Source organism: Ranitomeya variabilis, chromosome 1 (assembly GCF_051348905.1).
Source record: "Ranitomeya variabilis isolate aRanVar5 chromosome 1, aRanVar5.hap1, whole genome shotgun sequence".
Classification (NCBI taxonomy): Eukaryota; Metazoa; Chordata; class Amphibia; order Anura; family Dendrobatidae; genus Ranitomeya; species Ranitomeya variabilis.
Window position 1 is genome coordinate 829,304,769 of NC_135232.1, and position 26,555 is coordinate 829,331,323.

The 26,555-nt window shown below is 39.8% G+C and overlaps 1 protein-coding gene and 1 long non-coding RNA gene across 2 annotated transcripts in view; one reads left to right on the forward strand and one right to left on the reverse strand.

Annotated features, from left to right (window-relative positions):
* FRAS1 (Fraser extracellular matrix complex subunit 1) overlaps positions 1–26,555 on the reverse strand; it is a 653,238-nt gene that overhangs the window by 140,677 nt on the left and 486,006 nt on the right. The window contains exons 34-41 of the mRNA XM_077275534.1: positions 23,480–23,617; positions 23,324–23,356; positions 17,288–17,419; positions 12,563–12,688; positions 8,834–9,081; positions 3,580–3,731; positions 2,789–2,951; positions 1,416–1,548 (exon numbers count right to left, since the gene is read on the reverse strand). Coding sequence (XP_077131649.1) covers positions 1,416–1,548; positions 2,789–2,951; positions 3,580–3,731; positions 8,834–9,081; positions 12,563–12,688; positions 17,288–17,419; positions 23,324–23,356; positions 23,480–23,617 — 1,125 coding nt within the window. The remainder of the gene's footprint in view (positions 1–1,415; positions 1,549–2,788; positions 2,952–3,579; positions 3,732–8,833; positions 9,082–12,562; positions 12,689–17,287; positions 17,420–23,323; positions 23,357–23,479; positions 23,618–26,555) is intronic.
* LOC143786292 (uncharacterized) overlaps positions 6,253–26,555 on the forward strand; it is a 46,902-nt gene continuing 26,599 nt past the window's right edge. The window contains exon 1 of the long non-coding RNA XR_013218252.1: positions 6,253–6,273. This is a non-coding gene — a long non-coding RNA (uncharacterized LOC143786292). The remainder of the gene's footprint in view (positions 6,274–26,555) is intronic.

Below are 26,555 nucleotides of genomic sequence, written 5' to 3' on the forward strand. Positions count from 1 at the left end.
TTTCACCAGTTTTCCCTGTGCAAGCTCTATCTCTAAATGTACAATTGACTCTGAGCTGGTGGGAGGAGACTAGCTGCTATGAGCTCTTCCATACACAGTGCAGCACACAGAAAGGGGTTGCTGCACTTAATTCCTTAGTTAGCGCACAGGCAGAAGCAGCAGAGGTATCGAGTAGATTACAGAGTTATAATAGTAATCAGTCTAGATGTGAATCCAGCTCAGGGTTTAGGTAAAACACTTTTTAGAAAGCTCGGCACAATCTTTCTTTGTCTCCCTCTGTGCTTTACTTCTCTTTCCTCTTCCCTCATCATAAAGTGTAATAGTAGGTGCAACCTGACACCTCACTGTATTGGCAATCAGCAAGACGGAGTCGTACCAGAATTCTCTGATAAAAGTTTTTCTTTTGTTTTTTTAAATTCGTATGTACTCTTGAATCATGCTAAGTTTCCAAAGTTTCTTATACTTGAATTTCCTACTGATTTATACAATAAATTGCATAGTTGAATTGAAATATGAATACAGTCTTGGATTATCAGTTGAAACTTTCCGAGGGTGCTGTTATGCCTTACTAGTCCTGTCACCTTTTTGTTCTGGTAAACTTTGTGGTTGGCAAAGTTTGGATCCCACCAAAAATTAAATGATGACATATTGCAGATATATTGGGTGAAATAAGTATTCAGTACGTCACAGATTTTCTAAGTACTGTAAATATATTTTGCTCCTTAATTATACATTGCGCAAGACTGGCTCCCCCAATACAAACAGCGCAAGTGTGGCAACACAATGAACACTGCACAAGCGCGGGATTTCCAGTGACGTCGGCGAACACCAGTGAACAAAAGGGACCTCCGTCACCATATAGCGCACCCTTCCTCTTATTTCCGCAATACCTTGGGTCAGACACAGGTCTCAATTGGTGACTGAAACGTCACACGTGTTCTGTTTTGGATTACAAATGGTCTCATCTACGTCATATAGTGGAGTGCAGAGTCCCTTATATAGTAGCAATATGTCATGGCTTAATATAATGGGAAAATCCTTTTAATTGCATGTATATGGGACTGTGTATCCCACAAGCATAGAGTTGCATTAGTTTAATTATAGGTTTTCATTCATTTTGAGAAATGCAGTCCAAGGAGTTTTAAAGTCGGATACAGCTGACTTCTTGCAGAAACACCTAAGCAGCAATATAAAGTTCTTCATCTGATAGCACATTCATCTTTACTCAGCTCATTTAAACATTAGCACATGTCACAGAAGAAATGTATAGCCAGCAGCAAGTTTGAAGCAATCTCACAGAAGAGATATGTTTTGCTTCTCAAAACTGATTCAACATCAAAATACACAACAGATAGCATTAAAAAATACACACTGTTCACATTTCATTCCAAGCATTGAGAAAATACTAGACTTACCGTTTTTTATGTTCTCAAGGTAACCAAACCTTGGCTCTCTGACAATATTCATTTGTAGCCTAGGTACGAATGCGACAGACTTAAGGGGTAGTATATCATGTGCAGATAAAGGAATTCTCCCTCCTTCTTGCACCTATGAATTTAGCAAAATCATTAAATGTATTTCAACAGAAGGTCCATTTTGTTTGTCCTTAATAGTATAGCAAGTGATGTGTCACATAACATTTATCAGCTAAAGAGATAGTATTTTTCTATAACCGTTGTGGTTAAACCAGAGGCAAACATAGAGGTTTTGTTTTCACTTTTTCATTGATTTTAACAATGTGGTTTGGCAGGTAAATGTGTGACACCTGACTGTAAAGGTGATATCCAACCTTCTAAAATCTCTTAGTATAGGTTATCAATATTAGATTGGTGGGGGTCCAACACTTGACACCCCCATCTACCAGCTAGCCACAAGTGTTGTAGTTTCTCACCGTTTTACATTTCTCAAAACCCTGTCTAATTAGTAGCAATGGTTTAGAATAAGTGACTGGCACAAAGCCGAGATCCCTAAGTGTCCGCTGAGCAGATAGTCAGAGCAATGTTAACATTTTTCAAAAGAAATTATAGTTAGTGATGAGCGAGTATACTAGTTGCTTGAGATTTCCAGAGCATGCTCGGGTGTTCTCCGAGTATTTTTTAGTGCTCGGAGATTTAGTTTTTGTTGACGCAGCTGAATGATTTACATCTGTTAGCCAGCATAAGTACATGGGGTTGCCTGGTTGCTAGGGAATCCCCACATGTACTTATGCTGGCTAACAGCTGTAAATCATTCTGTTGCGGCGATGAAAACGAAATCTCCGAGCACTAAAAAATACTCGGAGGACACCCGAGCGTGCTCGGGAAATCTCGAGTAACGAGTATATTCGCTCATCACTAATTATAGTGCATACAAAAGAAAAATGTTCATGGTCGACATGACCCAGTAGACGCATTTTGACCACGTACATTTTTCTTTTGTATGCACTGTAATTTCTTATGAAAAATAAAAAGGAAAATCCAGTCCTGTTGAGCCGGACTCCAATTTTTTCTGTTATCCTTGATGTGAGGCCAGGGCGAGGCCGGTGTCTGAGCCCCAGGTGCATGAGCATAGAGCAACTGGGTTAGCTGAAATTAAGTTTTTATAAATGTTAACATTGAAGAGGCTGTACCACCGACACAAGGACAGAGGCCCTTTCAGACAGTCATCTAGTTGATTGCCAAAAGTGCAGAGAGGTGGAATCCGATTGATCCAATATTTCTCACATAAGTCTTTAAATGGTGGGTCATATTTGGAAAAATAAAAAAATCAAGGGGAGTTAGATTTTTTACTCTTGTCGGAGTACACTTACCGTTATTTGCTCGCCAGGCTGAATTACAGTTAGACTCCTACTCGCTGGTGTAATGGTGATAGTGAATATCTGATTGTCCAGACGATCATTGTCCTCATTGTACACCGTGAAGTGGAAGAGATCAGTGAGTGGCTGGTTGTCCATCTCTGATAGCGTGGAATACCTACAAATGACAGGTACGTAACAAAAAAATGACTGTTCAGCTAGTTTCTATGCTGTAAAATGCTTAATTGCATTTCTTGTACATAAACCAGATAAGAAAATGTAATACTCTGGATGAAATGCTTCAATTCCAAACATTTTAATAAGCGCATTGGGTTTTTGTAAGAGTCATCCACTTCCAGAATTTTCCTCTAATTATTCCAATATATTTAGATGTAAACCTAAAGATCACAGTATTTTAGATAGGATCTACAGTAAAATGGTAAAGATTAGTGATGAGCGAGTATACTCGTTGCTCGGGTTTTTCCGAACACGCTCGAGTGATCTACGAGTATTTGTTAGTGTTCGCAGATTAAGTTTTCATCGCCTCAGCTGAATGATTTACAGCTACTAGCCAGCCTCAGTACATGTGGGGGTTGCCTGGTTGCTAGGGAATCCTCCTCACATGTAATCAAGCTGTCTAGTAGCTGTAAATCATTCAGCTGTGGTGATGAAAACTTAATCTCCGAACACTAACAAATACTCGGAGATCACCCGAGTGTGCTCTGGAAAACCCGAGCAACGAGTACACTCGCTCATCCCTAGTTAAAGATGTTTTCATGTTGCTGCTTTCTGAGAGTACGACTTACTTAATCTTCCTATTTTTGATGTCTTCCATTGTGAAGAAAGAAAACTCTGATAGCTCCTCAGGTGCTTGTCCTGACTTGGTCTTGGTTAGAACGCCATACATTGGCAGGGAGACTAGCTGGATTCTGATTTTGGAGTCCTGGGAATGATTATCCTGATTAGGAAAAATAAAGTCCATTATGCTGGGTCATACAACGAAGCCTGTACATGATAATGAGCCCTCATAATGCAATACGAAATATCTACAAATTTCGAGTCACAATTTAGTGGAAGCGTGTGATCTGCTTCAACAAGTCACCAGTTCCTTTTATTTAATTTACATAATGAATGAACCAGTCATGGATAATATTAGGTATGAACTGTAAAAAGTAATCAAATCATCACTGATCTAGAAGTTATCCGAGTTGGTCCATTAATCACGGAGTATTCATTAAGGGAAGGGAAAATGCAGATTCAGATTTTTATTCTCTTTATACAGCTTTACAAGCTGAGCAGAAACGCCACAATCAAAACAGATTTCTACAATGGCCTGCTTTTCTATGGAACTATGTGCTGTTGCCTTTGTCATAGTATGAAAACCAAAAGGTAATGCATTCATTAGTACGTAATTGGCAATTTCACAAATGACAGCTGCTGTAATTGTGAGGATTATTTGCATAAAATATTACTTGATTGCATTACTTAGCAAGAAAATATATAACGTTTGTTCTCAAATCACTTTAACAAAGACTTTCTTTTCTTCAAAGCCACTGCATGAATAATGACACGGCCTCTTAAACACCATCACTTTCATTATGGAGCCACAAGTTAAGCAGGCATAGCAGGCAAATTTCTCTGTAATGTCTCCTTTGATAAGAAATAAATGGTAGACATCAAATGATACTCTATTCTACAAAGTTAATGATTCCTACTGTTTCACCTGCTGGGATGGTTATGGAGATTTAGACCTAATCACCAATTCATATGTTTGTGTTACCAGAAATATACATAAAGGACAGGACACCACATCACAAAAATAAGACCTCTCCTTTGTGCTATTCAGTAAGCATACACCCAATTTTATTAAAAGGGAATATAACAATTGTAGGGGGAATTTGCAGTGTATCCTTTATACTGGTTCATCTTGACTTGTTTTCTAATGTTGCATTACATTGTAGAGAAGGGGAACCTTGTTTGTTGGAAATCTCCTGGTTTCATATCATCCTGATATTAAAGGATTACTTGCACAATAGGATTATTTTTTGCAAAGCACAGTGTCAGCATAAATACTTTTAATACACAGACTAATCCCAACATTGAGTTTATGTGTTTTATTTAATCTGCTCCTCCCCCTCTGTGCTTCCAGCTGCACAAAGCCGAATGGGCAGACCAATTGAACAGGTTTTACCCATATAAAGTAGCACCAGCCCCTCTAAGCCCATATATAGAGCTTTTATTATACTCACGTATTGGGCAGTCCCAGTACTGTAATGGGCATGCACAGGGAAAGGTCAAGGAGTGCCGATGTATGCGCTCTACAGCACTTTACTCACTGCAGGAGTGTGAAGAGGACACTGTGTGGATGCGGTAGGATGCGTCATCCACACAAAGCAAGAAGGAATATAGCGATCGCAAGAAAAGAGGAGACACCGGATCAAGACCTTCTAATCCCATTGGACCGGACTGCACCATAGGATAGTATAATAAAAGCTCTTTTTTGTGCTATGCAAAGTGCATTGGGGACATATATTCAGCATTCTAGAATGCTGTAAATGAGGGCTTACAGGTGCTGGCCCTAATTTATACGGGAAAAACCTGGTGACACGTTCCCTTTAAAACTACATTTCCCAGCCACATGGATTTTCAGTGCTGCAGTGTACCTCCCTTTTCTCTCTTATATATGTAAGCCGCCTTACACTGGCTTGCCAGGCATGTCACTCTCCACAAGGAGAAGCGTTACCCTTTAGATCCCATTCAGAAGCCTCTCACTTAATCAAATCAGATTTCATACTTTGCACTGACGAGCGGCACAATTCCAAAACACAATGTCTGCAATTTTGAGATTCTGGTTTGGCTTTTATCCTAAGTCATATTTCAAGGCTCGTTAAAGGGAAGATATTGACTTTTAGCATTGTGACTTCCAATAGGTGGTACAAGAGTTCAAATCCTCTTCCTCTCTGAAGAGACAATTTGCCTATATACTGTATGTACCGTATATACACTACTGTGGAAAAAAGCTACAAAGTAAGAATGCTTTACAAAAATAGAAGTATCAATAGATTATTTTTAGCAATTAACAGAATGTAAAGTAAGTAAACAAAAGATACATTTAAATCAAATTATTAGTTGAAGTTACTATTCTTTGCCTTCAAAACAGAAAATGTGAAATATTTTGTTGTAACAAAAGAGTTTTTACTGAAGGGCTGGAAAGCAGTAACAATAATGAATATCTGCAGGCATCAGTGACACATGGTGGAGTTCCTTGCAAGTATGAGTCTGCATTTCAGCAAATGTTGGGGATTTGGGCAGGATTAATGGTGTCCTCAATGCTGAGAAATACAGGCAGACACTTATCCAACATGCAATACCCTCAGGAAGGCGTCAGATTTATTTCTTCTTGAATAGATAATTTCTTCTTGAATATTAAAATGACCCCATACAACATACAGCAGTGTCATTAAGAACCATCTTCAGTGTGAAAAGAAACAAGGAGTCCGGTAAGTGATGATATGGCCCCTACAAGGCCCTGATTCTCAGTATCATTGAGACCGTCTGGGAATAAATGAAGAGACAGAAGGACTAGCACAAGGCTATATCCCCAATTGTAGTTTTCCAAGATATTTGGAACAAACTTCTTGCTAAGTTCTTTAAAAATTGTGAGCAAATGTACCTAGAAAAATTGATGTTTTGAAAGCAAAAGGTGGTCACACGAAATATTGATTTGATCTAGATTTCTCATTTGTTCATTCACTTTCTACACAAACACAAATACATATATATAGATAGATATGTGCTGTGCTCTGAGCAGAAGGCGAGTGCAGCAGCTGTGCCAGCAGCCTCCTAGGAAAGCACTGTATAAAACTAGGCACGGATGTTGTCCTCCATCAAACACCGATGGCTCACCACAGCATGGTTGAGCTGATGATATAGCCAGCCCAGAAAGTGCTGCAGGGAGCCACAAACCACTCTGCTGTGAGCATGCTGCACAATGAGGCACAAGACAGGATGCCTACACTGTGCACCATCGACCTAGGTTATTGAACTACAGAAGGACAGTTCCAGTGGCAAGAAAGGCATAAATATAGCCTGGGGTTGCTTTTACTTCTTATACTTATATTGGCCCAGTTTACTAAAAATTGATGTAGAGTATCATGAAACCTATTTATGATTTTGGTAGTATCCCTTTAACAGTGTCATAAAAATGCATTTTCATTTCAGGAATATTATAGCACTATTAGCTTATGGTGGAAATGTCCACTCTTCTGTCATGTCTATTAAATACTTTTGTTTGTTACAAAATTACAATTCCAGGGCACTTTTTGTCATAACTCTGTGAAGTGCTGTTCCTCTGTCCGTCTCCTGTATGGTTTTAATTAATTGACAAATGGGCGTTACCAGTTGGTGTGTCTCCCTACACTGCCTGGAATTGTCCAATCAGTGCAGACCACATCAGAACATAGAGACACACCTCTTTGACAACAGGAAGGGCAACACCCAGTTATCAATTTATTTATACAATTCTAGAAAAAACAACATCGTAGTGTTACAAACTAGTGTTCTAAGAAAAGGTGCTCCAGAATCGTTATATTATGGGAAACCCAAGTACAAAACCTGGCGACAGGTCCTCTTAAGGGCTCGCTCCCACTTGTGATTAAATCGGATGAATGCAATCTAATTAAATATCAGATTGCATATGTTTCGATGTAATCATATGATTCTGTTCTCAATGGCGTTTTTTTGTTCCTGCTCTGATAGGATCATGTTCGGACTGAAAAAACTCAAAAGTTTGGTCACATGCTCCCCATATAAATCCATGGGTGCATGTGAAACATCGCACTGCACTCGGATATCACAAGAGTGCAGTGTGATTCCCGCGGATGCCGGCAATGGCGGAGATGGAGAAATTAATTTGCCTGTGTCCTCCGCAGCTATGCTTGCGAGAGGATCGGGGCACAGTAGCATGGCACTCGGCTCACGATCGCAGCAGAGCAAGAGCCGAGGGTAATTAGCATATCGCATCGGATGTGAAACACTAATGTGACTCCAGCCTTAGACTACTGCTATTAAAAAAACTAATGCAGTAATAGCTTAAGACTTAAAGGGGATGACCAGTGGTAGAACAATATGTTTTAATCGCTATAAAATGTAAAACCATAGAACTTTACACTTCACTGTACAAATCTGTTCAATCCTCCTAATTCTGACTCTCTCCATGTCTGGCTCCTCTGGCTTCTACTAGGCCCCCTGACATAATGACTTTGCGGGGCCTGGTAACCACTGGGATGCTTGTTCAAGGATGCCACAGAATTGAAGACTGCCTAGATTTAGGTGCCAGGGATAATCAACTCATGCTCAACTCTAAACAATAGGGAAGTGGAGCTGAAATAGGAGGGTCAGAGCAGATTGGAGCAAGAGTATATTAAGTTTTATGGTTTAAACAATAAACCATATGTTTCCAAACCTTTCCAGACTCTAGCACTATCAACTTGAACTTATATTTGAAAACCTTGCCTCAGAAACCCATATAATACAGAAATATTTTTTATAATGATAAACACAAAAAAATAACAATACAAACACCAGACAAACCTGCTTAAATAAGTATTGAAATATTAAAGTATGTAGTGTTTGTAACCAGGGCCGGACTGGCCATCTGGCAATTCTGGCAAATGCCAGAGGGGCTTTTGTGGTCATGGGCTGCCTTTTCTGCTACACTGTTAACAGAATCTGTGTTCTCAAGACCCCCATACTGTTAAGAGTTGTGATGGAGCACAAAGTCGTTGACTCCATCACTTACCCCAGCAGGCCACGGGTATCATTAGAAATATTGGTCTTGTAGAAAATCTTCCTTTCCTCCATCCAGGGTAATATTAGTAATATGTCCCATCTGGTGCTTGGGGACGGGGACAACATGGGCCTGTGTGATTTCACTTGCCAGGGCTGAATTTCAGACCCAGTCCATACCAATTCTTAGCCAACCACATAGAAAAAAAGATGGTTCCAAAAATCACAAAAAATAAACTTTTATATTTCTATATTAATAATAAAATCACATACTGTGTAAGCAAGATTTGAGCTGGTTATGACAACAGAGCTTTTGCCAGGCACCATTATGGACAACAGCGAACCAGGGACAAGACGAGGACCATTGCCGTTCGCCAAAGTGACTACTACTTTCATAAGGGTTGTGGTGGAGGTAACGCCATCAGTCACTGCAATCTCCATGCTATCTTCTGTTGTTGCAGAGCCATCATGTACATAATGTATGGCATTTCTGTTGATATCTTCATATGTAAATGTATCATCTGCCAAAAATGTTAAACAAGTGTTATCTGCTTAGAATTTCCACTTACAGATATAGAACACTGACAATACAGTAAACCATTATCAATCGCATTGAAAGATGCAAATTGCCTCTTCTGAGAAAAAGAGGACTTAACTCTATTGCGCCACCTGTTGGAAGTAGCGATCCTACAAGTCACAATCAACTCTTTAACGAGTCGTGCAATATGACTTAGGATAAAAGCCAAATCAGTATCTCAATTCGCAGACACGGTGTTTCGGGCTGTTGGCCCTCGTCAGTGCGAAGCATGAGAACTGATTTGGCTAGGTGAGAGGCTCTGGACTGGGGTCTAAGGGGTAACGTTTCTCCTTAAGGAGAGTGACATACCAGCTGGCTTGTCAAGGTAAGGAGGCTTATTTGCCGTACAATGCTCCTCTGGGAATTTAAATATGCAAATTGCCTCTTCTGAGAAAAAGAGGACTTAACTCTATAGCGCCACCTGTTGGAAGTAGCGATCCTACAAGTCACAATCAACCCTTGGCTTTTATCCTAAGCCAGACATGATTAGCCATATGGTGAGACTCTGGAGGGAAGGAGCGTAACTTGACTCCTAGAGCGCAGATTTTCCTAGAACAGTTTGCGGACGCCTTATACAGATCCCCTAAGTGCTAGAAGAGCAGAATCCCCCCTTCAAGTGACCCCATTTTGGAAATTTTTTTTCGCTATAAAAAAGCAATAAAAACGCATAAAAAACGCATACATATGCATCCCATCAATTATAATGCATTCTGCAATTTTTGTGCACATGATGCGCTTTTTCCAGCGGTAAAAAACGCATCATGTTCATTAACTTTGCGGATTTTTCAAGTTTTTCCCGCTATTTAACCCCTTACTGACCTCGGACGTACGGACGTCCGAGGTCAGCTCCCCTGCTTTGATGCAGGGCTCCGCGGTGAGCCCGCATCAAAGCCGGGACATGTCAGCTGTTTTGAACAGCTGACATGTGCCCGCAATAGGCGCGGGCAGAATCGCGATCTGCCCGCGTCTATTAACTAGTTAAATGCCGCTGTCAAACGCAGACAGCGGCATTTAACTACCGCATCCAGCCGGGCGGCCGGATATGACGTCATCGCCGACCCCCGTCACATGATCGGGGGTCGGCGATGCTTCTGAATGGTAACCATAGAGGTCCTTGAGACCTCTATGGTTACTGATCGCCGGTGGCTGTGAGCGCCACCCTGTGGTCGGCGCTCACAGCACACCTGCAATTCTCCTACATAACAGCGATCTGATGATCGCTGTTATGTAGCAGAGCCGATCGGGCTGTGCCTGCTTCTAGCCTCCCATGGAGGCTATAGAAGCATGGCAAAAGTGAAAAAAAAAAGTTTTTAAAAATGTGAAAAAAAAACAAAAAACATAAAAGTTTAAATCACCCCCCTTTCGCCCCAATCAAAATAAATCAATTAAAAAAAAATCAAACCTACACATATTTGGTATCGCCGCGTTCAGAATCGCCCGATCTATCAATAAAAAAAAAGCATTAACCTGATCGCTAAATGGCGTAATGAGAAAAAAATCGAAACGCCAGAAATACGTTTTTTTGGTCGCCGCGACATTGCATTAAAATGCAATAACGGGCGATCAAAAGAACGTATCTGCACCAAAATGCTATAATTAAAAACGCCAGCTCGGCACGCAAAAGATAAGCCCTCACCTGACCCCAGATCACGAAAAATGGAGACGCTACAAGTATCGGAAAATGGCGCAAATTTTTTTTTTTTTTTGCAAAGTTTGGAATTTTTTTTCACCACTTAGGTAAAACATAACCTAGACATGTGAGGTGTCTATGAACTCGTACTGACCTGGAGAATCATAATGGCAGGTCAGTTTTAGCATTTAGTGAACCTAGCAAAATAGGCAAGCAAAAAACAAGTGTGGGATTGCACTTTTTTTGCAATTTCACTGCACTTGGAATTTTTTTCCCGTTTTCTAGTACACGACATGGTAAAACCAATGATGTCGTTCAAAAGTACAAGTTGTCCCGCAAAAAATAAGCCCTCACATGGCCAAATTGACGGAAAAATAAAAAAGTTATGGCTCTGTGAAGGAGGGGAGTGAAAAACGAAAAACGAAAAATCCCAAGGTCATGAAGGGGTTAATGGATTGGGGGGAAAACCGCAAAAAAAAACCGCACAAAAAACGAGTCAAAAACTAGCCAAAAAAAAGCATCAAAAATGTGAGAAAAACGCATGCGGATTTCTTGCATAAAATGTCAGGTTTTCTTCAGGAATTTTCTGCAAGAAATCCTGACGTGTGCACACACCCTAGGAGTCACAAAAATAAAGACAATGTTTTTAAAATATATATTTACAATATATACATTATTTACGTTACATATGTGTATTTTCCATTAAAAAAATTGTGGATATCCTAAATGTTGTGCATTTTCCAATTCCGCTTAGCCATACCCTATTTAATTTATATACTATTCAGAACTGCAACACAAAACCTACAAGTGTGACCATAAATGTAGAAAAATATAAATTTGTATAAGATAAAGCCATGAAAGATACATACAGGATAGAAAGTGGGTGATATCATTACAGATAAAAAGTATATTCTAACATGTAAAGTGCTGCGGAATATGTCGGCGCTATAAAAGGAAAATTATTATTATTATTATTATTAAGTATAGCAAAGCATTCATCATCCAAAGGACAATATAGAGGTGGTACAATCAATATTTTACATGCTTATTTATCAATGATACAGGAAATTAGTTAAAGTACCGTAATAAAGAAATGTATAATAGATATAGTATCAACAAAGATAAAATCAGAGGAAAAATAATAAATTGTTGCAGAAATATAAGATATGCAAGCGGTAATTTATAGGGATCAGTGTTGGGAAACAAACACCAAGACATCATAGTTGTAGACTCATAGTGATATAAACTCTAGTTGAAACCATATACATATGTAAATAACAATAATATGGTGCAAGAAAATATCATCTTTAAGTGTTTTATCTAGTTTAATTCATTTTTTCTCAGCAAATCTTTCACATTAGCAATCCAGTCAAAAGCTGTAACTCGCTTCTTCCATAAAAACGTACGGTACTTTATTCATAAAAAATGGGTAAAAACAACAACGATGGTCATAAAAATCTAATAGCAATGCCTTTCTGACCTACATGGTGATTGGTCTGTCTCAGACTAAGGACCATGTAGGTCAAAAATGCATTACCTGGAGTTTGTGTTCCTGCTGTTGGCAATTTTTTTGTGCTGCTGTCTGACCATCATTGTTTTTAACTATTTTTGAAAAATAAATTATGTTTTTATGAAAGAAAAGAGTGTAAGCTTTTGCTTTTGACTAGATTGCTACTATTCAGGGACTATTGTTGCCATGCATTGAACAGAAGAGATGATTGCTCGATAAAACTTTTACAATGTTGGTATAAGATGCAAGGAGGTATAGCAAATAATATAGATTTTTCATGTCTACCTGAAGTTAAAGGAGTCTGTATGCCATCTTCAGATTTCATAAGAACACCAAAACGAGGTGGTTCCACCACTTCATATAACAGATCTTCTGGAGCAGTGTCTGTATCGCTTACTGTAAGCTGCATTCCTGCCAATTATAAATAAAAATTACAAGCTATGAGGATATATTTGGCAACATATTCTATGCAGCACATTCACCAAAGCTTTCACACCAGAAATTCTGGAATAAAAGCTTTAAAAATTTGCAAAATTTAAATGCAACATCTTTAAACCTCCACTATATTTGACTGTAGGTACTGTGTTCTTTGTAAGCCTCATTCCGTTTTTGTTGAACAGCAGAATGATGAGCTATGCCAGAATGCTCTATCTTGGTCTCATTTGACCACAAAATGCTTTCCCAAACAGATTTTGGCTTACTCATGTACATTTTGACAAACTGCAGTCTCAGTGTCAGTAGTGGCGTTCAACTGGGTCTCCTTACATAGCGTTTCATTTCATTCAAATGTCAACAGATACAGTGCCTTGCTAAAGTATTCGGCCCCCTGGAACTTTTCCCACATATCATGCTTCAAACATAAAGATACCAAATGTAAATTTTTGGTGAAGAATCAACAACAAGTGGAACACAATTGTGAAGTTGAACAAAATTTATTGGTTATTTTAAATTTTTGTGGAAATTCAAAAACTGAAAAGTGGGGAGTGCAATATTATTCGGCCCCTTCACTTTCAGTGCAGCAAACTCCCTCCAGAAGTTCATTGTGGATCTCTGAATGATCCAGTGTTGTGCTAAATGCCTAATGATGATAAATATAATCCACCTGTGTGTAATCAAGTCTCCGTATAAATGCACCTGCTCTTTGATAATCTCAGGGTTCTGTTTGAAGCACAGAGAGCATCATGAAGACCAAGGAACACAGCAGACAGGTCCGTGATACTGTTGTGGAAAAGTTTAAAGCCGGATTTGGATACAAAATTATTTCCAAAACTTTAAACATCCCAAAGAGCACTGTGCAAGCGGTCATATTGAAATGGAAGGAGTATCATACCACTGCAAATCTAGCAAGACCCGGCCGTCCCTCTAAACTTTCATCTCAAACAAGGAGAAGACTGATCAGAGATGCAGCCAAGAGGCCCATGAGCACTCTGGATGAACTGCAGAGATCTACAGCTGAGCTGGAAGTCTGTCCATAGGACAACAATCAGTCGTACACTGCACAAATCTGGCCTTCACGGAAGAGTGGCAAGAAGAAAGCCATTTCTCAAAGATATCCATAAAAAGTGTTGTTTAAAGTTTGCAACAAGCCACCTGGGAGACACAGCAAACATGTGGAAGAAGGTGCTCTGGTCAGATGAAACCAAAGTCGAATTATTTGGCAACAATGTTTGGCGTAAAGGCAACACAGCTCATCACCCTGAACACACCATCCCCACTATCAAACATGGTGGTGGCAGCATCATGGTTTAGGCATGCTTTTCTTCAGCAGGGACAGGGAAGATGGTTAAAATTGATGGGAAGATGGATGGAGCCAAATACAGGACCATTCTTGAAGAAAACCTGTTGGAGTCTGCAAAAGACCTGAGACTAGGACGGCGATTTGTCTTCCAACAAGACAATGATCCCAAACATAAAGGAAAATCTACAATGGAATGGTTCACAAATAAATGTATCCAGGTGTTAGAATGGCCAAGTCAAAGTCCAGACCTCAATCAAACCTCAGTGAGCTTGAGCAGTTTGCCAAGGAAGAATGGGCAAGAATTTCAGTCTCTCGATGCACAAAACTGATAGAGACATACCCCAAGCGACTTGCAGCTGTAATCCCAGCAAAAGGTGGCGCAACAAAGTATTAAGTTAAAGGGGCCGCATAATATTGCATGCCCCACTTTTCAGTTTTTTAATTTCCACAAAAATTTAAAATAACCAATATTTTTCGCTCAACTTCATAATTGTGTTCCACTTGTTGTTGATTCTTCACCAAAAATTTACATTTGGTATCTTTATGTTTGAAGCATGATATCTGGGAAAAAGTTGAAAAGTTCCAGGGGGCCGAATACTTTCACAAGGCACTGTAGTTTGTGCGGACACTGATGCACCGTGAGCCTGCAGGACAGCTTGAATGTCTTTGGAACTTAATTGGGCCTGCTTATCAATCATTGAGACTATCCTGCGTTGCAACCTTTCCTGAATTTTTCTCTGTCATCCACATCCAGTAAGATTAACTACATTGCCATGGGTTGTAAAATACTTGATTATGTTGCACACCATGGACAAAGGAACATCAAAATCTCTGGAAATGAACATGTAACCTTGAGATTGTTGATATTGTTCAACAATTTTGGCTCTCAAGTCCTCAGACAGTTCTCTTTTCCTTTCTGTTCCTCACGTTTACAGTGGCACACAGACACACAATGAAAATATTGAGTCAACTTCTCTTTTTATCTGGCTTCAGCTGTGATTTTCATATTGCCCACGCCTGTTTCTTGTCACAGGTGAATTTGAATGAGCATCACATGCTTGAAAGTCAATTACCCACAATTTTGGAAATGTGGCAATAATTTTGTTCCAGTCATTCTTGGAGATTTGTGTGAAATTATGTCCAATTTGCCTTTTCTTCATTGTTCTTTTGTGTTGTTCCAATACACAAAGGAAATAAACATGCGTATAACAAAACATGTGTAATTGCAAGAATTTTCTGGGAGAAATACTCCATTCTAACTTTAGGAGAATATAGGATAACAATGCCACTGGAGTTTGTTTGCAAGCTAGTACTCCATGATAACTCCTCACACAGGGACCACCCTGATCACTATTCACTGGAAAAGGATAATACTTTATTTTGTTCTTTTATGAAAATTACATTTTAGAGGGTCTCATGTTTACAAATTGGTTACTATCCTGTGTAACACTATAGCAGGAGGTTATATGTGATTCTCATATGTAATGCTAAGTTCCCTTTAACTTTTTCCCAAAATTTTTAGTTTTTAACTTTTATTGCTTTTCCATCCTCTTGTATATACTTTTATATCCCCGTTTACATCAATGTCATAGATTTTTTTGTGTTAAAATTAGAAGTTTTGAATGAAATAAGTCACAACTTTTGGATTTAAGCTAACAAACAGGCAAAAAAAACCACAAAAGTTGTGTTGAACAGCCACGAGACATGCAAGGACTCAAACATATTATTTGAGCATGATAACACCTTATACGAGCTCGTTCACCCATCACTAATGATTATCATTGTGAAGAAAAAATTACCTGACAATATGATTCTGTAGGCCACTATAACCAAGGAGATGGGTTGACAGAGAAGGCCCACACTATCAAACCTCTAGACTCCCACTGATTGAAGTCGGCCAAACCCATGAATATCGGTAGGCTGGGAACACAGGCTAATATATATAGAACTCTCCCAACTCCCTACTGACAGATGATGTCACATGAGATCCAGCATGTCTGAGTTTGGACTGTCAATAGTTTTGTTCCTGGTGAAATCAGCCGCTGTCGGGAGTCTGGAAAAGGACAAGTGAGTCTGACAGCAGTTCTCTTGTAGCGAGCTCTCCTGTGTATGGGGGAGTTTGGAGAGTGAACGGTTGGCCAAATCATTGTTCAGCTGACAGCTATCTATTATGTATGGGGCCCTTTACATACCGATATTGTTATTGACATCAGCATGTAAGGGATACAACTGGAATGGTGGAACTTGAGTGTTTTGGAAAATGTCATCATGGCAGTGTCGGCTAGATTGAGAAGATGAGAAAGTGAATTATGCCACTCAACTGAGAGTCACTGGATATAATTATTCATTTTGCCTGCAATAAATCGTTCTATAAATGTGTCAGCTATGTATGTGATATATCTGACCATTACGTGATTACTGTATTCAGTCTCAGTTTGCCGGTAATATTCAATGACAACACGTGGCGCTTTGATGTTCCTTTAAGATTTTTTCAGCATGGGTGTGTTATTTATTGCCTGTATGATGGAGTTATTTAGTTACTGTATGGCGGTCTCCTGATAAACAGAACTACCGTATAGTCCAATCATAGTATGGTAATAACATTTAGTCACAGTATATATAATTATTTGGAGATAGAAATGATTTATATACACAGATTCTAGACTTTGATACAACATATTGTGCCCTGGATTTCCACTACAGGACATAAGTCTTGGCAAGCACAATCCATAAAAAGTGACCAGGACCAAAGTGTGCGCTAGTAAGTAATATCAAGTGTAAGTGCCACTAAGCGTTTTATACATTTATCACCAATAAAAATACTATCTGCCATGGCTTTAATTATTAACACTGGCTACTTATTGTTACAATTAATTAAAAATCGTGATGGGGAACATAAACGGGCCGTTAATGAGGATGTACTCGTGCTTTGTGCCTATGACAATAGGGACTATACTTCTGGCTCTGGTATTATTTAAAATTAGTTAATTAGCTAAGAGAAGTCATTTTTACTTCATTTATGGATAGACTGTTACTATTGTAACTTTTTTGTCAGTATTAGTAATCAGTAAAATTCTTAGTACAGATGCAAATGTATCTTCGTTCCTAATCCCTTGAGTACGCACCTATCCCACAAATCTCCTATAAATAATTTGCTGATGAAATCTGTAACACCTATAATAGTCTGAATTAACTTATTTTATCAGTTGCTTGACAACATACTTCCCATCTTACAGATGAAAGTTTCGAAGAAGTAAATGCTAACCACTAACCAATAGGAACTCTTCCACCTTGTGTGACCTCAAGGAATGGCGCGGTGATCTGGAACACGGGAGGTTGCTGCTCATTTGAAAGTAAATGGATTGTAAATGGCATCTCCGCTGTGGTGAACTCCCCATCTGAGACTATGAGCAAGAACAGAGAGCAGCAGTCAGATTGTTTATTTCTACAATGCAACCTCTGGACTTCACTTATATATTTCACATATTATGGGATATCAGAATAAAGTAAAGCATAATTACTTTGCCTAAATACAACTCAAAAACTATTAGCAAAGGTAATTTATTGCATATAGCACACATGGCATATACTACAGTACCTTCCTATAACCCTTATTGCTAAACAGTAACAGTCATTTTTAATTCATAAATCAGCAGTACACATGAAAATAAATAATTTTATAATATATTTTATCAGACAAATCTGCTTTTTCACTTCCTTTATTCATTAGTCGAGCTTAATTCATGAATAAGATTATTCATTGAATACAGATTTTTCTATTACTGAGATAAGAGATGACACTTAGTGCTTTAAATACTCTATGGAGAGGGGAGGAGGAAGAGGGAGGAGTTAGAGGCAAAAACAAACATTCTGCTGTAAGTTCTCCTGAAATGACAGTAAAGGTACCTTCACACGAAGTGACGCTGCAGCGATAGCGACAACGATGCCGATCGCTGCAGCGTCGCTGTTTGATCGCTGGGGAGCTGTCACACAGACAGCTCTCCAGCGACCAACGATGCCGAGGTCCCCGGGTAACCAGGGTAAACATCGGGTTGCTAAGCGCAGGGCCGCGCTTAGTAACCCGATGTTTACCCTGGTTACCAGCGTAAAAGTAAAAAAAACAAACAGTACATGCTCACCTGCGCGTCCCCCAGCGTCTGCTTCCTGACACTGACTGAGCTCCGGCCCTAACAGCACATCGGTGACGTCACCGCTGTGCTTTCACTTTCACTTTAGGGCCGGCGCTCAGTAAGTGTCAGGAAGCAGACGCTGGGGGACGCGCAGGTGAGCATGTACTGTTTGTTTTTTTTACTTTTACGCTGGTAACCAGGGTAAACATCGGGTTACTAAGCGCGGCCCTGCGCTTAGCAACCCGATGTTTACCCTGGTTACCCGGGGACCTCGGCATCGTTGGTCGCTGGAGAGCTGTCTGTGTGACCCTGGTTACCAGTGTAAAACATCGCTGGTATCGTTGCTTTTGCTTTCAAACACAACGATACACGGCGATTGGACGACCAAATAAAGTTCTGGGCTTTATTCAGCGACCAGCGACATCACAGTGGGATCCTGATCGCTGCTGCGTGTCAAACTAAACGATATCGCTAGCGAGGACGCTGCAACGTCACGGATCGCTAGCGATATCGTTACAAAGTCGTTTCGTGTGAAGGTACCTTAACTGTTCTCCATAGAGGTTTATGACCAAGGTATATAGGTTGAAAAAGATACAGGTCCATCAAGCACAATCTTTATCCATCAGTTATATATGCTCTATAGCTAGATTATTTATAACTTATGGTGCTATTTGTAATGGAAAAAAATCTGCATAAACCAGAGACAGAAGGAGAAAAAAAAGGATTTCTGTAATAAAATACATTACAGTATAAAGTTTCTTATTTTCAAAATTTCATTAAAACTATCGTCAGTTTTTAAATGTCTATTTACTCTATCAATTACTTTTTTAATACTTTTTAACTGCTTGGTGGTCTTTTCAACCTCAAAGTAAAAATGAGTTATAACTTGCTGATCGGTGGGTGTCCCATCACTGGGCCAATCAATAGATCAGGAAATTATATCCCCATTACAAAATGAAGGACTGCCACTCCATTTATTCTCTATGGGGCTGCCAAAAAAAGCAGAGCACAGCACTACGCATCCCATAGCGAATTAATGGAGCTGCATTGATATCAGATGTTACTCCTTTTAGTGCAGGTGATAGCAGTGAAAGGGTCAGCACCTGCCTCCTCCAAGTGTTGTGCTTATCTAAACCATCTCCTGCCCCAGGCTCATCCCCAGAGGTAGTAGGTCACAGATGCTGAGCGGACCCTTTAAAATTAATCATATGTATTCCAAATGAATATATTCAGATATCAATGCAGTGTAGGCAAATAGACTGGGGAAAAGCAGGGGCTGTGAGGGGTTGACTCACTCAAGTGCTTGCAAAGGTAGACACCGGAACGCTTCTTGTGTAATTTACCTGCTGGTTTATTGTAGCACAGCATAAACCATGGCAGGGATTAACAAAATAAACATGGCCTTTCTGGCAGAACAAAAGATAAAGTATAGCAAAGTCCTTATATTGGCGGGACTCCCCCGCAGGGCTGTGGAGTCGGTAAGCCACAGTTGCGACTCCGACTGCTGGATTTTATCAGGTTCCGACTCCGACTCCGGCTCCGACTCCTTCATAAATGGCCAATTCATAACAATAAATTTACTGTTGTAAAATATTAACATCGTGCTTATTCAGTTTGTCACCATCATATAAGTAATCAGACCACTTAGAGCAAAAACTATATTTCTTAGAATACAATTAGAATATAGCAAATAACATTTATAAACTTTTCTAAACTCTTGTAAGTAAATATGCAATAAACACGGTTATGCAGTTAATAAGAAGAAATCTATAAAATTGTCCTCAGAAAAAGTATTGCCTCTGTCAGATCCTCCTTCATGGATGCCCTCAAATCTGATCTAATTATTTTGAGAGCAGAGAACAACCTCTCTACACTAACTTGGGTCGGTGGCAAAGCAGTAACCACTCGGGCAACATCTCTGACAATGTCAGGATACAGAGGAATCGCTTGTTGCACTGTTATTTTTGATGAACGGTCAAATTTCTCAATTTCTTTTAGTGCACATGAAAAATTCTGCTGAAATGTACTGGCTGTGTTCTTTGATGGGGATGACTCTTCTTCTATGCGGGAACGCTTTGCACGGTCCTTGTGATCCAAATATTTTTCGAAATTAAATTCTTCATCAGTTGATGAGGATGAAGATGTGGCAGGAAGACCAAATTCTTCTTGTTCCTCCTGACTGTTCTGCAACTCTTTCATCCTTACTGCTATTTCAAACAGAGCTTCTTTTCCTTTAGTTAGCTGTTGATCATCTAGAAGAATCCGATGCATTGGGTCTACATAAACAGCTGCCAAAAGAATGTTATTTTGTAATAGTAGCTCCTCTCTCCGTTTCATTGAAGTAGCAATGCCACTTGCAATTAACCCTCCTCTTTGGGACAGGCAAAACACCAGGTTCTTCCACTCCTTTAAGAAAATACCTGGAGTTAAGTCCTCTGCTTGTAATTTTTAGTCACTGTAAATGGGTGCTCTAGCAATTTTTCCAGCTCAGTCACCTGATTCCACTGACTTTCAGTTAGCGTCAGTTGAGGGTTAGCCATGCCTAAAAGAAAGGTTTTCAGTTCAACCAACCGCTGAATCATTAAGTAAGTACTGCCCCATCGTGTGGCTTGATCAATAATTGCCCCTTTTCCAGCACGTCTCTTCAAAATTGAGTCAACTTTAGGGGTTCTGGCAACAGTAGCCAATTTTCTCACCTTGCCAATCAGTGCAGCAGCATGTCCTTCTTGCAGACTGTCTCTTATAGCCAGCTGTAGCGTATGCACAACACAGCGTATGTGATGAATGAAAGAACGTATTGACACAGTTTCAACAAGATCATCTAAACTATCATGTTGCTGTTCATCTGAAGCAACTTCAGTTTGCTCCTCAGTTACAATACTGTGTTCCTCTATTTCAAACATTTCTGTGTCTGTGGACCCAGAATGTTCTTCTAGCTGCTGGTCACCATCATTACTCTCATTCATTAGCTTAATAGTACTTATCATATTTGAAGCATTGTCAGTTACGACAGAAAGAACTTGCTCTTTTTTAAGTTCATAGTCTTGCAGAACCTTTTCCACCAAGACCTGGAGAAACTCACTGGTGTGATGAGTAGGGTTGAGCGACTTTTGCTTTTTTAGGATCGAGTTGGGTTTTGTGAAACCCGACCTTCTCAAAAGTCGGATCGCGTGAAATCGGCCGATTCTACTGTAAAGTCGGACCGGAACACGAAACCCAATGCAAGTCAATGTGGATTATTTTTTACATTCACTTAAAATATATCTCTCTCTCTCTCTCTCTCTCCTCCGTGCAAAGCATACGTTGTGTTTGACTGCGGAAATCACTGCAGCCCAAACGGTAATATGGCTCTATGACGCCGCAGAAACCAGGCCGGAACCTATGTCATCACGCTGCCCACACTCCTTAATTGGCTGAAAAAATGGCGGGGAAGGCGTCATACAAAACGCGACTTTGGCACCAAGATCGCCGACCACGTGGCCGATCCCACGCTGGAGTCAGGTCGGGTTTCACGATACCCGACTTTGCCAAAAGTCGGCGACTTTTGAAAATGAACGATCCGTTTCGCTCAACCCTAGTGATGAGCTTTGGTGTCTTTTACTGCCAATGTCTTGGTAACTATTTCATTTTTGTCACAAACAAATCGGACATTGATGGCAAAATAGTTCACTCTGTGACGTGTGCAGGCATCCATTTTAAGAAACAGAAAGCGTCCCTTGAGAGTTTTTTTAAGTTCTTCCTTTTGTTTAAAAGCTTCATCGATTACTAATTTTCTAATACTCTCTCTCTCCAGAGAAACACCAAGCTTGCGGGCCATTTCCCCATTCAGACACATAAAAGCTGGTCGTGAAAATAATGAAATAGGCACACAATCCTTTACAACAAGCTCTATGATCTGTTTTTTAAATGTATCTACTGTCATTGTCACAGTAACTTTGTCACTGACAAAATATCTTGCAACTGATGGCTGCACAGTTCTCTGCTCCTTTGTTTGCCTGGAAAAGCTGGGCACTGGTTCATTGGTTTGGATGCAGTCTTTCTCATCCACTGCTTTCAGTACTTCTGGATGAAAGCGCTGTAAATGTCTCTTTAGATTAGAAGCTCTGGTAGGAGCATTTTTATCTTTGCCTGAATATGCACTGATCTTGGCTTCACAGCATTTGTTTTCGTCTGGATCATTTGTCATACACTGACAGACATAACGTTTTCTATCTTGAGTGATGGTGAAATGTTCAAATACAGCTGATTTAATGTGACGCTTCTTTGACATTCTCAGGTTTTTAATTCTGCATTCACAATCCAAATGACAATTGTTTATCCTAAAAACAATTGTACAAAATTATTGCCAGGTCGTACAACTGATATAGTGGTCAGTAATACTGTTATTCCTCATGTACTCACAGTTAACTGATGCAAAGTTTGTAGAAAGGATAATACTTCTTACAGTCTTCCTCTTCTGAGTAGCAGCTGTGAGATGCTTGGAAGAAGCACACCTAGTAAACATCTAGTCTAGAGGAGGAGCTTTACTACTAAGAATTTGCAACACATTTTCACTTTCAATTTCATACATGGTAAGTAGGGGGGTTGGGGCACCATGAGGTTAACCAAGTATAAGATTAGATAAGGGCAGTGGAGAACAGTGACACACAAGAAGTAAGAAATGTCTCTATCTCCAGCAGAACTGCTTATCACTGTTGTTCATAGTTTGATAGAACATATATATTTGAGTAACATTTATAAAATTCATATGAAAGTTCAATTATGAAATATTAATACATTTTTTTTTAAAGCTGGAGTCGGAGTCGGTACATTTCTACAGACTCCGACTCCAACCAAAACTAACTCCGACTCCACAACTCCGACTCCACAGCCCTGCTCCCTCGCAGAGGACATCACAAGTCTTCAGCTCCACCTGGAACCACAGTCTGGAGACCTTCCTCTCCAAACATGCAACACAGAAAATAAAAAACAGTGGCTGAACCAGTGTAACCATTGGCTGAACCAGTGTAACCATTGTTCTATATAAAAAGGGGACTCCAGAGACTCATAATTGTCAGGCGTCCCATCTATAATTACTTGAAGACTTTCAATGATGAGATACTAGAAACAAGTTATCTATTTTTTGTGTATCAACATGTTTTTATTTGTATACTGACAAAAAGAATAATTGCACACTACCTGTAAAGAAGAAATCCACTGATTCAGGAAGACCTGGAATAAATATAAAATCTGCATTAGCATGGACCAGCCAAATGTTTTCTATTCAATATTGTGATATGACTTACCAGTAAATTATGTGAAGGGCTTAACTAAAGGGAAACAGGCAATACATACCTGTGAAAGAGAAGTCCATGATCTCACTCAAGTGAGGTGCTGCTCTTGGTGGGCGGTAGAGAATGTTTCCATCATTAATATCGGCTTGTGTAAAGTACCGCACAGGGATCCTGGGCTTATCTTTATGTTCTAACATACCTGCATATTGGACAAAGACATTAAATCAGTCAAAACTTATTTATGGGATATGTCACTTTATGTAGTTTAAGGGGCAGTCCACCTTCAGGAAAGTGGGCTTGAAATGTTGTAAAACAAACAAGCTAAACATGTACTTACCCCTACTGAGTCTAGTGCGGATTCCCTGCCAAATCTCCAGTCTCAATGTTTTGACAGTAAGTCACATCAATAGCACATTTCACCACACTAGACAATCCCCAAGCTCAGTGGCTGTGCCAAGGTGGATAGCACCTACCGCTCAGCTCAGTGCTCTGTGATTGGCTAGAACAGTGAAGCATGCTGCAGACATGACGTCACCGTTACAGCCAGAACACAGAGACTGGAGCAGTGATGGGGAGCAGAATGAGGATAGCAGACTGTTTGCTATTACATGTCTCACAAGGGAGAGTCTGTTCTCCTGATATCACTGTAGCGCCGTGTCTGATTACAACAATTCTTCAGCTTTCGTCTCACAGGCAGCCATTGTGTGGGGAGGGGAGTAGCGTCGAGCCGACATCACTGTAAAAAGAGAGCTGCAGCTGCGGATGTGTTTGCAGTGAGAAAAGTTCAGCTCTGCTGTACTTTGCTAGTTAAAATCACACACAGCTCTGCAGTGAGACCAGCAAAACAAATTGTCAGTTATTACATGTTTCACACTCTTACTGCCCTCTTCATGTAAAATAATCTCTGGAGGCAGATTCTCATGCAGATCAGTGTCCGGCCCATAGTGCTGAACAGCTCATTTACATATAAGAAAAATGTGGATTTCTCAGGAATAAGATATCGGGTTGCAGATATCAAGGTGTCATTATATTCAGTTTTCTATGACCTACATGCCCATATGGATGACTTAGGAGGGCTGATCCTACTGAAAGATCCTAACTAAAATGCATTGCACATATAGAAACAGGGAAAAAAAATGTATTATCTACCCATAACGTAATTGTGCTGAGCCATTTCATACTATATAAAACAATGCTCAAGCCAGGTTGGAAATACAATTGTACATCTTCAAGATCAGGAATATACTGCAGATTTGGCAGTAATACATCTCACAGGGATTATTATGATTACAGTAACAATCAAATATAGTACTTATGTTTAGAGTTTATATCACCCGAGATCAATTACCGCTTAAGGCACAAACATACGTCAACAATGATTGATAACCAATAAGACTGCATTATTTTGGTCACCGTTTGTTCTAGCATGTGACATTTAGTTGGCTTTTCTAACGTAACTCGCCTTGTGACGTTTAGCGCTGCAGCATCACAACAAATCCATCAAGTTAAATGTAATATTGTTTTGTTTAAAGCTGATGCGGACAGTAATGTGAGAGGAGAATTCAATTCAGCTGACACACGAGAGACTTATCTAGTGAGCTCCCAGCTGTGATGCTACGCAACTTTATTAATCTCTCACATTTTAGGAAGCTAGTTAATTAACTTCAATACAGAATGATTTACCATGAATTCATGTTATTATATGGCACTTACTCCACATTTATATTGCTCTACTCCACTGCACTGAAGACTTGAGAAATATACTTTGTTGCAGAAATCTGCCCCAAGTAGTTAGAAGTAGCAATCCTACAAGTCACAATCAACCCTCTAACGAGTCGTGCAATATGACTTAGGATAAAAGCCAAAGTCATATTGCACGACTCGTTAGAGGGTTGATTGTGACTTGTAGGATCGCTACTTCCAACAGGTGGCGCTATAGAGTTAAGTCCTCTTTTTCTCAGAAGAGGCAATTTGCATATTTAATTTCCCAGAGGAGCATTGTACGGCAAATAAGCCTCCTTACCTTGACAAGCCAGAGATGGTATGTCACTCTCCATAAGGAGAAACGATACCCCTTAGACCCAAGTAGTTAGCACATTATCAAATCATATAAACTGGTCATATACATAAAAAACAGAGCCTGAACCCACAGATTTCTTCTTACAGCCCTTGGTCATCAGGGAAAGAAGGATTGTATTTTATCATGCCAAACCCATTATTCCCAGCAAGAGAAGTTCAGACAGTAGTGCAAGTTTCGGAGTATCCAGAGACTTGGCTACGGAATAAAATCAGACAAAACCAAAGGTAAAAACAAAATCTACTACTACAGGGTATTTGTTCATTTTGTTTTTATCTTAGGTTATGCATGTTAACCCTAGAATGTGTATCGGGGGCCTTATAGGCCCCGATGCTTACTTTTTTGCTATTATCTGCAAAATTACCGTATATACTCGAGTATAAGCCGACCCGAGTATAAGCCGACCCCCCTAATTTTGCAACAAAAAACTGGGAAAACTTATTGACTCGAGTATAAGCCTAGGGTGGAAAATGCAGCAGCTACCGGTAAATGTCAAAAATAAAAATAGATACCAATAAAAGTAAAATTAATTGAGATATCAGTAGGTTAAGTGTTTTTGAATATCCATATTGAATCAGGAGCCACATATAATGCTCGATACAGTTCATTATGGCCCCATAAGATGCCCCATATAATGCTCCATGCAGTTCATTATGGCCCCATAAGATGCCCCATATAATGCTCCATGCAGTTCATTATGGCCCCATAAGATGCCCCATATAATGCTCCATGCAGTTATGGCCCCATAGATGCCCCATATAATGCTCCATGCAGTTATGGCCCCATATAATGCTCCATGCAATTATGGCCCCATAGATGCCCCATATAATGCTCCATGCAGTTATGGCCCCATAGATGCCCCATATAATGCTCCATGCAGTTATGGCCCCATAGATGCCCCATATAATGCTCCATGCAGTTATGGCCCCATATAATGCTCCATATAACATAAATGCCCCATATAATGCTCCATGCAGTTCTTTATGGCCCCATAGATGCCCCATATAATGCTCCATGCAGTTATGGCCCCATAGATGCCCCATATAATGCTCCATGCAGT